A 12,858-nucleotide genomic window follows, 5' to 3' on the forward strand; every position below is an offset into this window, starting at 1 on the left:
ACATACATTCTGTTATAAAAAGTATTGTGATTACTATATAAAACCATTCCACCAACTGAAGCACAGTGGGGTTCTCTCCAGCCGATACAACCTTACCAAGTGTTATGTACATACATATATGTTGATTCAGTATTTCCTACAAAAAAAATAAAAAACATTTCCACCTTTCAACCTTTTCCCCTTTCTCCTCTCTGACCCATCCCAAACCTTTCTAACTATTATGGACCCCCAAACTTCCTTCTCAAAGTTCCCCTCCTATTTAGGTTGAGCCTGGGCAGCGCAAGCGCTGCTCTGCGAGGCATGCTGTATTGAAGTATGCACATGAAGCCTTGCCCACTCTCCACCCATATTTGTCATTGGCTTGTGTCATTGTCCTTCATAAATGCTGGCTTCTGATTTGTAAATAGGCTTGTTAGTCCCTCCTTGTCTTCATTTGTAACCTCCCATGAGGACACCCCCTTTTACATATGTTGTTGCTCGGTAGGCTTTAATTATAGCCTCCAAGCATGCCTGATGTTGCAGACAGGACACCCTCTCTTGCAACAGCTTTATTATTTTTTTCTACATCGCACGCCACACCACGCTGATAGTGGTGGCCGTCCCTTTGCATTACTTGTTGGGCCAAACGTAGCCATATGTTTTTTTTTTTACTATTTATATATATTTTTTAATTGCCCCATGCCGCACTTACACTTTAATGTCGGCTGCACCCCTTTCCTTAAATGAGCCAAGTCTAAAGAAAGGGGCGTGGCTGCCATTAAAGTGAAAGCGCGGCATGGGGCGCTTTTACAAAAAAAGGAAACATTTGTTTGTCAACTTGACAAACAAATACTTTTTTTTGTAAAAGTACCCCATGCCGCGCTTTCACTTTAATGGCAGCCACGCCCCTTTCTTTAGACATGGCTCGTCTAAAGAAAGGGGCGCGGACGATAATAAAGTTAAAGTGCCACATGGACGTTTTTACAAACCAATATTTGTAATGCAGTGGGTGTCGCATTTACGAAAGTCATGTAAATGCGAGACCTATTGCATTGCAAATACTTGTTTACTCTTGACATCCAGCTAACAGACCAGCACTATTTACAAACACAGATTTTTACTTCCCCTTTTAATCCATTCCTATCCTTTTATACCTACTCTAAACTCTATTAAACACACACGAATTAAAGGGCACAAACCTAACACAAATAATATACAAAGGAATGAAAAGAAAAAAAATGTATATAACTAATCTACTAACCATCAGCCTCTACCCTCGGGTTCCGGAGTAGCGTGCAACTCGCCGCAAAGATCTTTAACCCCTCGTCAGGGGTAGTAAGCGATGTATTAATACAATTTGCAATTCTATAAAACACCAATAACCAGGCACTGTATTTCTTTTCTGTTTACCCCTTTACATATGATCATAAGACACGTATTATTTAACTTGTTTTGGAAAATACTGCCCAACAGTTACTTGTAGAACATGTCCTCTAGTTACTTTGGCCAAGACAAACATGTCACAACTAGTTCAAAGCACAATGGTGTCTGCCAGGCTTTGCGGCCTGTTATTAGCTGACAGTTAATCCTCAAATGGGTTTTATTTTACCTCTCTGAAATGTCATCTGTTGGGACTGCGATGTGGTATGAATAGTTTCTGAACTGCCTTAGCTATGATTTGTTACCGTCTCGTGTGATATTTTATACAGTAACATTTTAAGTAAATTGCACTGTTTTTTTAAACAAAAATATTTAAATATGACTTATAATTGCAGGAATGGCGCGTTGGTTGCTTCTGTTTACTTTGATGCTTTTCTGCAGAACTGCTTCTCTTTCGCCAAAGGAAGGTAAGTGACCTGTATAATCATTGTAATGCTGCAATGGACCTAATTCCGTATAAAGGATCAAGTTTCAGGTTCTGTGAAAATATATTTCCTCTGTATTTTATTGATTGTACAGTCATGATATATTTTTAGTTTAGGATCATTGATGGTTTACCGGTCATATGGAGTATTTTGCCCTATCCTTTAGGAAATACTAGATGATTTAATTCGGATAATATGCAGTAGAGACAAGTTGACCCTACCATTAACCATGAAGTGAATGGGTTTGTGTTGGGTTTATTTAGCCAAATCAGATTAGCCAAGTGTAGAGCCATTTTAGTAATGTTTCACAATTTGTTAGTATAAAAACCCTTCAGTGTGTGATAGAACATTTGCCTGCTACTGTAAATGATTTAGTACTTCTAGTGGTCGTGTTCAATTGATCAATCATTAGCCGTGATTGTGTGTACAGCTGAAGTGGGAATTCAACGAAAAATTGAGATTACGTGTATGGCAAGCTTCCTCCACGGCCAGGGCTGTCACTACTTTTTAACCCAGGGACTTGCAGTCTGCCTCTCACTTAAAATGTTCAGCAGTTGAGAGTCTCACCCAATGGTTTTTTGGGGGAAGGGGAGTTCTCAGTAAATCGTAATAAAAAAAATTGAAAGAAGCGCATTGCATATGAATATGTGAACATTTTTAAATGATAAAGAATGTTACGTTAGCCGTCAGGAGTGGAGTGCTTTGGGGGTGGGCAGGAAAGCAGGCACAGGATTGGGGGGATTCGTTTCAATAAAGATTTGAAGAGTGGCCAGAGGGGGGGGCAGGGAGTGATGAAGAGAGAATACAGTGCCTAAGATGCACTGCAATGCAAGGTCTGATTTCCAAGGATGCAAGCTATCCAGTCAAAAAACAAAGAGAGGGACAAATACAAGAGCAGGATAAAAGTCTTAGAATGGCAACCAATCATGAAGAAAAGGCTGGACCCAATGTCCACTCTATGTATTTTATTGTTCGATAGTAGACAGTCAAACGGTCTGTAGGTGAGACCCAAACAAGCCTCTGACCAAAAGGAGCATAGTGAAAAGTGGAGGCCCCACTACATAGCAGGGTTTTCAGAAGATCTATTTTACACCTGTGGTTCAAGGCCCAGATTTTGCAATACTCTTGATCCATACTACTCACTGAACCCAGTTTTGTGCAGGGCAGTAGTTTCGGAGTTGTTTACGTCAGATTTCAACTAAACATCCTATAAAGCCATGGCACTTGATTTTATAATACCTGGTGGTAGTCTGTGCCTAATAATCCCTTGGCATAGAACCTTCCTTGACTGTTGTGAAAGTATAGTAGCTAGTTCATGAATCTTCCATATATCAGAATGATACCTTCAGCCAAAATATATCAATCAGATTTTTGTTTCTCAATCATAATAGTTAATAAAACTGTTTCCGAGATGATCCATGACTGACCTCTGTTTTTAAGAGAACACCTGCATCTTGGAAATGCTTGTATGGAAGTATGCCTTAACCGGGTTCAAGTAGTAAAAGTCTATATTTTTTTAATGACTTTTCTGACTATAATATTATTTCCAGGAATTCTCATCCCTTATTTGGGCATTTGTTTGCTGAGAAAGAGCTAAATACTACTTTTCTAGTGACTCCCGACCCCTTTTCCTTCATTACTGTTGTACAACCTCTATTTTTTGTATGCTGCCTGTTCTTGTACGCCATGTCATGCTGTTCAGTGGACAGTCGTTCCATGTTTGACTGACATGCATACTCCAGGAGAGATAAGAGGAAGTCAAATTCATCTGTGGGTCACCTTCTTCCTCCTTGCCCACTCCCCACCCTTTGATAAAAGTCACATTTGGCTGTTCAAACCGCTCATTTCATCTCGAAAATAGACTCCAAATAGAATAATGAAAAACTCATTCTGAACTATACCTTTTGAGTGATAACATCCTAAAAATAGGCAAACAAGTTTAGGCTTTGAATGAAGACTGTTTTAACAAATTGTTCACCAAAGCAGTCAGACAATGACCAGACTGACAATTCTGCCTCTGTGACGTTTTCCCAAGTAGGCTGCTTTCAGAAGTAGTTTTGTTTTTTAGAGTGTTATATAACACACTAGATAGACCCGAGACATTGGGTATCAGAGTGCTTTACATGAGGACCAGTTTCGTTACAGATGGACACATTCTTTTTTTTATTTTGTTAGGCTCAGGGAGATTAAGTGATTTGCCCAGAATTACAGTATGTTGAGCATTGTTGCTGAGACTCGAACCAGCTTCTCCAGCTTTGAGGTCAACCCCTCTAGCCGTAAGGCTACATCCTCTCCCCAGTTCTCGGTTCCCCAGCCTCGAGGTCGACCAATCTACCCGTAAGGCTACATCCTCTCCCCAGTTGGCTTGCCATGACCCACCAATGAAAGCCCCTGTCCCACCCTAGTCGCAACTCCTGCAGTGCGGGCCTGGTTTGAACTTTCTTGCCACTGCTGACTTTGGGTTCCAGTTTCGACATGGACTTTAGCCTCTTTAAAGACTTTCTAATTCTATGTCAGGACCGGAGGCTCCGATTATGCTTCTCATTTTCTTTACTGAAAATTCTCAGCAGCCAATCAGAAAAAGTAAAAATAAAAAATACACTACAATACCCATAAACCCTAGTGGGTATCACATGACAACCATAGAGTAGACCCCTATATAAGGAGCACAAGAGAATACTAAATCCTCTTTCTTTGCTGCTCCGCAGCCAGTTATGTGCATTACCTTTTACTTTTGTCTGTGCATGCATGGTGCTTCCTGCTTCTGCCTGATCGCTTTATGCGCTGATATTGTGTGGCATTTACCTGTACTTTGATTGCTGTGGTGCTGTGTGCGCTGCTCGCGCTAACAATTTCCTTAAGCTGTGAGCGCTCCTTGCGCTTTGTCTGCTGTGTGCTTCGCATTCACTCACGCTTTGTTTTTCTCTTTGTGTTCAGCGGTTGTCACGCTGTGTTCTTTTATGGGCTGATTGCTTTTTGGGACACGCGCCGTTGGGAGCGCTGCTTGCCTCCCGGTCCCGGGCGCTTTGTACCCGTGACCTGCTTAGTGGAGCAGGAGACGTAGAGTGAGGACGCGCGCGCTTTGATTGCGCAGTCCTTTTTCCGGCTCGGGTTTCGGCCATTCCGCGCATGCGCGACGGCCATTTTGGATAACGGGTTTTTACCTTACGTTGTTTACCGGTATTTCTGGAGCACAGGAGCAGCACTTTCTTTGCTCTAAACCCACAACCCTTTGCCAGCCTCCCAGCGACGCCCAAGTCATTCTGTAGGGCTTTGGGATGTATAATTTGGCATAGGCTCTGCCTAGAGTGGAATTGCTAGGCAAGCCCTCCCTCCACATTTAAATATAAGTGCACACTTTGGAATTTCTGCATTCCTGTGTTGCTTGGCTTCCCTGGGGTTAGCCACTCCCCCTTACTTGTCACTGTCATTACCCTTGGGGTTGTTTACACCACTGACAGGGCTTATTATCTCCAATGTTCCTCCTGTGGGTGTCTATTTGTCACTTATCAGTGCCAACAATGTCTGAATATTTTTATGATGAGACAGAATATTTTGGGGAGGAACCCTCTGGGTCATTGGAGCATGAGGTCGTCGAAGCTCTGGATGTGGGAGTCCAGCACTCCGTTAATAAGGCTATGGTCAGGGCCATTGAACCCTTAAAGCGCCATTTATGTAATTATGCCTTGCAGCAGGGCTGGTTACCTGGCTCAATGTCCCGTTCTTCATCTGGTCGTAAGGGATCTAAAAACCCACACTCTTCAGATTTTGCAAAGCTAGCAAAAACCTTGGCTTCTGACCACTCTTATGGTTCTGCGTCCAAAGACACTTCTTTTAGCTCGCCTCACAGAGATGATGGTAATACCTCCTCTGGTACGACGTCTGAGTCGGAGGCTTCTCCTCCCCCAGCTAAGAAACAACGCAAAGAGCGGTTCGTGGATGTTCCCTCTCATCCTAATTTACTGACCTTTGATCCTACTGCGATTGTCCACCCTAACTCTTCCTCATGGCTTCCCTCTACTGAGGTTGCTGAATATGTACAATCCCACTTGCGTCAACCATTTTAGAAGGATGTCAGAGCGCGTTTGCGTTCGGAATGCCCATGTCCAGATTTGGCAGACAAGGTGGCGGATACTCCGGAAGTGGATCCTTCCGTGTTCACATATCTAAAGAAATACACGAAAGATCCAAAGAAAGGTATAGATCATGCATGGAGGTCCTGCCAGGATAAGTTGCTCGATTTGACCGGTCCCCTAACAAAAATTTTGGATTTGGGTTTCAAATCAAAAGCTTCAGGGCAGATAATGAATCCTGATGATTTAATTGGATGGGCTCAACGTGCCATATGTCTATTGGGCAATGCCAACTGTGCCATGTCCAGTGAGCACCGCCGCTCTATTCTATTGAAACTTGATCCTAAATTGGCGGAGTTGTCTTCCTCTGAGTCGGGCCCTTTGGCTCAGGGTCAACCTTTTTTGAAGGAGTAGACTACATTTGTCACTACCTTCAGTGGCCTTGACAAGGCACAAGGTTCCTTAAAGCGGGCTTTTTGTCTGGTTTTTGGACGGGCCAGACGACATCGGGGGGATCGTTCAGCCGAGGTTACCAACAAGGCACCCAGCGAGGTTATAATTCACAACGTGGGAAGTATCAGGACTCCAATCCTTCCGCCAACTTCTATCCCACACGTGGATCCCGCAACTACAACAAAAAGGGACTCTATGGTGGTAACCAAGGAGGTCAACGTGATGCCGCTGCTTCAGGTGAGCCTGATTCCCTTTTCAGAGGTTCAATTTGGGGGCCGAATCCAGTATTTTCTCAACAAATGGCAAGAGATCTCGCAGGATGCGTGGATCCTGGATTCGGTGCAGGGTTACAAAATAGTTTTTTCATTCCCCCTCTCAGACTCTTCACCCGCGACCGATGGTTTTTTCCCATCTAGATCAGGTATTCATTTCCAGAGAGATCGAGTCTCTGCTTCAGAAAGGGGCCATAGTGCGGACGGTTCGTCATCCCCAGGGCTTTGTCAGCAACGTCTTCCTAGTTCAGAAGAAGGGGGGTGGATCCAGGCTTGTCTTAAATCTCAGGAAGTTCAATGGATGGGTTGTATATCGTCACTTCAAGATGGAGGGAATCCATCTTCTTCGCGATCTCCTTCAGGAAGGGGACTGGATGGTCCGCCTGGATCTGAAAGACGCTTATCTGTCAGTGCCCATTTACGGACCTCATCGTTGTTTTCTTCAATTCCAATGGCAGAGAATGTGGTACGAGTACAAAGTCCTTCCTTTCGGCCTCTCGTCAGCACCTTGGTGCTCCACGAAACTTCTGAGGCCTGTGGTCGAGTTTCTTTGTGCCAAAGGCGTTCGTCTCATCATTTATCTGGACGACATTCTCATCATGGATCATTGTCCTCGTCTAGTATTACAACATCTTGTCTAGACCATAGATCTATTACAGAATCTGGGATTCTTAGTCAACCCTCAGAAATCTGTGTTGATTCCCTCTTTCTGTAGAGTTTCTGGGCTTTTTAGTCACCTCCCTCACTTGTCAACTTCTCTTACCCAATCAGAAGATCAGATCGATCAAGAGAGAGTTGAGGTTGATTTTGAACAAGCAGACTGTGTCCTTGAGGTCTGTAGCCCGGGTCGTCGGGTTGTTAGCTTCTTCTATACAAGCGATCTTCCCGGGTCCCCTTCATTATCGAGCACTTCAACGGCTCAAGATACGCCATCTCCAGAAAGGCCTCAGGTATTCCGATCAGATTCCCCTCTCAGAGGAGGCGAGGTGGGAGATGTTGTGGCGGTTTGAACATATGGAGTCGTGGAACGGTCGAGCCCTATTCGGCACCACTCCGGAGGTGGTGATTGAATCCGATGCCAGTCGGTGGGGTTGGGGAGCCCGATGCGGTCAAGTGTCCACAGGTGGCCGTTGGTCTCCGGAGGAATTGAATCTCCACATCAATTGCCTGGAACTTCTGGCGGGCTCCTTTGCGATTCAATGCCTCTCGCCCCGTCAGACGAATTGTTGCATTCTTCTCCGCATGGACAACGTGTCGGCGGTTCGTTATGTGAACAAGTTGGGAGGGACCCGGTCCCACCTTCTAGCGGAGATTACAAAAGACTTTTGGCATTTTTGCCTTCAGAACAAATTGTTTGTAGTGGCGGAAGACCTTCCAGGGTGCAGCAACCAAGTTGCCGATTGGAATTCCCGACATCTCCGAGATTTCAGCCACTGGAGGCTTCACCCTCGAGTGTTCCGGTTATTGACCCAGATGTGGGGCCCTTGTCAGATTGATCTGTTTGCCTCCAGACTCAACAAACAGATTCCTGTGTTTTTCAGCTGGCGTCCGGATCCAGAGGCTCTAGCCACGGATGCTTTTCTGCAGGTGTGGTCCCCAACACTGTGTTATGCATTTCCTCCGTTTCTAATGATTCCAAGGGTCCAGGCCCGAGCCAAATGTTATCAGTCGGAATTTATTCTGATCACTCCTCTATGGAGGGCTCAACCGTGGTTCCCAGTACTTCTGGAAATGTTATGTGCGGTTCCGGTCCTTCTTCCCCAGCGGTGGAATCTCTTGTTAGTCCCTCTCCAATCTCCGCATCCGTTGATAACATAAGGTCAACTCATGCTGGTCGCTTGGCGAATTTCGGGGATCGCTGGAAAGTCCCAGGCCTTTTGAGAGACTCTACCAGATTCATCGGCGAGGCTTGGTCGCCCAACACACACAAGCGTTATTCTACAACATGGAAACGATGATGTGATTGGTGCTCTCAACAGGAGGTGGATCCCGTTATAGCAGATGTCTCCTTGGTAGTGAACTTTCTTGCGTCCTTAGCCGCTTCAGGCCTTGCTTATCGCACTGTCAATGATTTCCGATCTGCCGTCTCGGCGGGGCACGTGGCCATTGAAGGCAAACCTCTTGGTGAACATCCATTATTATGTAAATTACTCAGAGGTATCTGGCTGGTAAAACCACCCTGTCCTAAATATTCAGAGCTTTGGGATGTCTCCATTGTCTTACGTTTCTTAGAATCCTGGCCAGTTAATCATTGTTTATCTCGTAAACAGCTTTCTGCCAAACTCACTATGCTGCTTTGTTTAGTATCCTGCAAACGCGTTTCTGATGTTCGCGCTCTAGATCTCGCGGGTCGCAGATTCTCTCCAGAGCCTCCGGTCCTGACATAGAATTCAAAATTTGCGAACATTCGTGACAAGAATTTTCAATTCTATTAAGGACACGGAGGCGAGGATTATCCCACCCGTATTTCAGTGCTGTGTTATCTGATTTGAGTTGTTTATATACTGCAATGTATACCTATACTGTTATGACCCTTCCCTTATGATTTATCTCTTCCTGGGAGTGTGGTATTACGGCTTATCTTTCAATTTCAGGTTCTGATCTCAAGTAAAGTTTGGTGACTTTCGCCTTTGAAGAGGGTGTTCGAGGTCTCCAAGAGGATGCTGTTTCGTTGAAGCTGACTTCAAGTTTATCGTTGCTGTCCGTTGGCCTGTGGATTTCCTTATGAAGAATGGATTCTTCTTTCCATTTGTTTCCAGATCTCAGACTGTGTTTCTTCTTGGACTTAACTGTTATTTCACACAAAGAAAGAGGATGTAGTATTCTCTTGTGCTCCTTATATAGGGGTCTACGCTATGGTTGTCATGTGATACCCACTAGGGTTTATGGGTATTGTAGTGTGTATTTTATTTTTACTTTTTCTGATTGGCTTCTGAGAATTTTCAGTAAAGAAAATGAGAAGCATAATCCTCGCCTCCGTGTCCTTAACAGAACTGAAAATTCTTTTCACGAATGTTCGCAAATTTTGAATTGTCAGTGTGTTTTATCTAAGCCACGTTCCACGGACCATTTTATTGTGACGCACTGAACTCGATTTCATACTGTTAGCAAACATTTGGTTCACAGCATTTAAATCCGGCTCCTGAATGCCCTTGTTCGTTTTCTCCATTAATTAATGGACTCGCACAGGGCCGGACTGGCAGTAGCCGGCACCGGGCAATGCCCCGGTGCGCCGCAAGGTTGGGGGCCGGTTTTGGGCTCCTGGGGGCCGCTTTTGTTACAGGGCCGTTTTTGCAGCACAGCTGCAAAATCGGCCCTGTAACAAAATCGGCCGAAAACCGGGCCTGGCAAAGAGCTCGGCCGCACCCCCAACGGGAGGGTGGGGGGTGGCCGAGCACTTTGCCAGGGCCGGTTTTGGTTCCCAGTCCGGCCCTGGACTCGCACATACCATGACAGCCCATTTTACAGATAAATATTTCGGGTTATGTTTTTTTACAAGGTTATCTCTTTGTTGAGTCAAACTCGGCTCAGTTCGTGTGTGTTAAGTTTTCACGAGATGTGGATTTTAGAAGCAGGAACTGGGTTGAATTGGACACCAAGCTGGCTTTGTTGGACGAGAGCGTGGCCGGAGCAGCGAAGTGTGACGTTGCACGCTGTACTCATTTCTTTGCTAGAAAGCCGTGCCTGCGTCGTGGCGTGCGACGCTAGCTCAGATGTTCACTGAAGCGGCGTCGACATGCTGCTCACTTAGAAAACGACTGGCAGGAATCCATGTGGCACCATGCCTTGCGGCACCTGGGATCATGGCATTACTTTAAAAGGATTCAGGTCAAGGTAATGATCTGCATCATTAACCTGGATGTTTTCAGGTGGCAAACCTCAGACCTATTCACCACACCATTCAAGGGAAAGTAAAGAAGTCTATCTCCGTAATGAGAAACATTGATGTTTTTTGGGTGTAATTAAAAATGTATTTTACACAACCTGCTTAGAAATAAACTCGTAAACTTCCCGTTGTTTTTAAAGTACTTTTTGACTGATTTTATCGATTATGCACATGACTATAAAGCACGTTCTGCATATCGTCTATGTAGCGGTCTGTAGATTGGTTTTTACTAAGTGTATATTTCGTGCGTTGTATTCATTTATTTATTTTTATACCGTGTAATGCCAGATATCTGGCTTCAAAGCTTATACATATTTGTGTATATGCATGTATTACACATAGAATCTGTAGAGTAAATGCACCGCTCAAGCTATTCCCCAAAGAGCATCCATGACAGTTTTTAAAAGTCTGAGCAGGTTTAATACAACCAATTACTAATAGTTATTTAAATACCCTAAGCCAGGGATCAACTGCCATCAGTATGTCCTAAAATAAAGCATGACTAAATAATGCAGTGATTCTGTGCCCTCGCTTGTGCACTTTACAAATACATACAATATAACAATGGATGTCTTGCTTAGTGAAACAGATGAAAGTGACTGCAATAATTAGGACAATAAATTGGGCAACACCAAGTTAAAAGGTTTTGTGAAATCATTAATATCTACCCACTCTGAGTAGATTTCTGCCTATTTGGGTATTCAAAGGCAACTCCAGGTGTATCTGTGTAAATCTACAGAGGTTGTACTTTACCTTAGATATCCACCTCCTCGAATTATAGAACAACCAAATGTTGGGTAGATATGTGCCTTTGTTTGATTTATTTTGTACACAGTAATATTTCTTCCTCTGGATAACCCCCTACTCCTACACTTCCCTGAAATATGGGACTTTCCTTTCCTTTCCCTTCCCCAACCCAAAATCACATTTGTTGCCTTTTGTTGAGTAGTTGTATGTTATGCGGATTTATTGAGTGCACTATCACCTGGGAGGGTATCCTGGCACTGAGCAGGTGTGAATCAAGGCACCCGATGGCCTAGAGGTACTACTCTTCAGCTTCTTCCAAAATTCAAGAAGTGAGTAAGAGTCTTTTATGTGCAGCAGGAATGATGGAGGAGAAGGCTTGACTGCCAGAACTGATTTTCCGTATGTTTGGGATTTGTGCAAGTTGAAGTCTGGAAGAGCAGAGGAATCTGGAAGGTTTGAGAAAGAAGGTGAGATTGTTGCACTATGCTGGGCTAGTGTTACATAGGGTATTGAAAGTTTGGGTGAGGAGTTTGAAATGTCCTCGTTTATGGATGGGGAGCCAGTGGCGCACCAGGTGGTATGGTGTGTTGTGAGTGCGGCATGGGAAGTTGAGAGTGATTCTAGCCAGCAAATTCGGAATGGTCTGCAGCTTTCTGGTGAGTTTTGTGTTCATGCCAGCATGTTGGGTGTTCCAATAGTCCACCTTGCTTGTGACCAGGGCATGCGTAATGGTTTTCCAGGTGCTGATTTGAAGTCATTTAAAAATCTTGTTGAGCATCTTCAGGGAATGGAAGCATGAGGTGATGACGGAATTTACTAAGCACTCATATCAAGTTTGCTGTCAATGATTCTGAGGTTCTTGGCTTTGGTGGTGAGTGTAGGTCCTAGCTCTGCTGGTCACAAGATGGAGTACCTCCACTGATGAGGACATGGGTATCCAAGGGTGTATGGAGCCAGGCTGACTGAGTCCTTCCAGTCAGGAAGGAGCAGATCCATCGGAGTGCGTGTCCTTGTATTCCGATCTCATGTAGACATTTGATGAGGATGGGGTGGGATACTGTCAAATGCTATTGAGAGTTCCAGGAGGGTGACGGCTACCATGTCTCCTCTGTCCAGAGTCATGCGGATGTCATTTGTGGTAGCGATGAGGGCAGTTTCCATGCTGTGGTTGGGTCTGAGACTAGACTGAGTGACAGGATGGGCCATGATGTCACTTAATGTGCAGATGTATGATGGAAATGTGTATATGGAGTTACATAGCTGAGCCTTGCTACAAAGCAATAGGACACATTGCAATGGATGGAGAGACACCCAGGGGAGGGGGGGGTATATTCAAGGCAGGGAAGGGTACTAGAAGATGTGATCAAAAAACAAAAGAAACATGTTGGAGGGAGTGGAGGGACAGAATTTTAGCAGGAGGGATGGCCTAATAGGATCATGGGTTTAGGAGGGTTTTCAGAATAGTTCTTAGCTGGGGGGTTACTCCCTAATATGTTTCCAATGTGAGAAAAGATATGGCGAATATTTGTGAATACTAACATACTTAGTTTGTGCGCATATTGCATCGCTCCTCCATTGCACCT

At 44.5% G+C, this 12,858-nt stretch overlaps 1 protein-coding gene across 8 annotated transcripts in view; it reads left to right on the plus strand.

The window, feature by feature from the left end:
* The window catches only part of GHR (growth hormone receptor), a 985,620-nt gene that overhangs the window by 679,426 nt on the left and 293,336 nt on the right, over positions 1–12,858 (plus strand). For all 8 annotated transcript variants that reach the window (XM_085631192.1, XM_085631197.1, XM_085631195.1 and 5 more), the window contains one exon: positions 1,755–1,826. In XM_085631192.1, the coding sequence (XP_085487318.1) occupies positions 1,757–1,826 (70 nt within the window). In that variant the 5' untranslated portion in view covers positions 1,755–1,756. The remainder of the gene's footprint in view (positions 1–1,754; positions 1,827–12,858) is intronic.

Source organism: Triturus cristatus, chromosome 2_1, assembly GCF_964204655.1.
Source record: "Triturus cristatus chromosome 2_1, aTriCri1.1, whole genome shotgun sequence".
NCBI classification, from domain to species: Eukaryota; Metazoa; Chordata; class Amphibia; order Caudata; family Salamandridae; genus Triturus; species Triturus cristatus.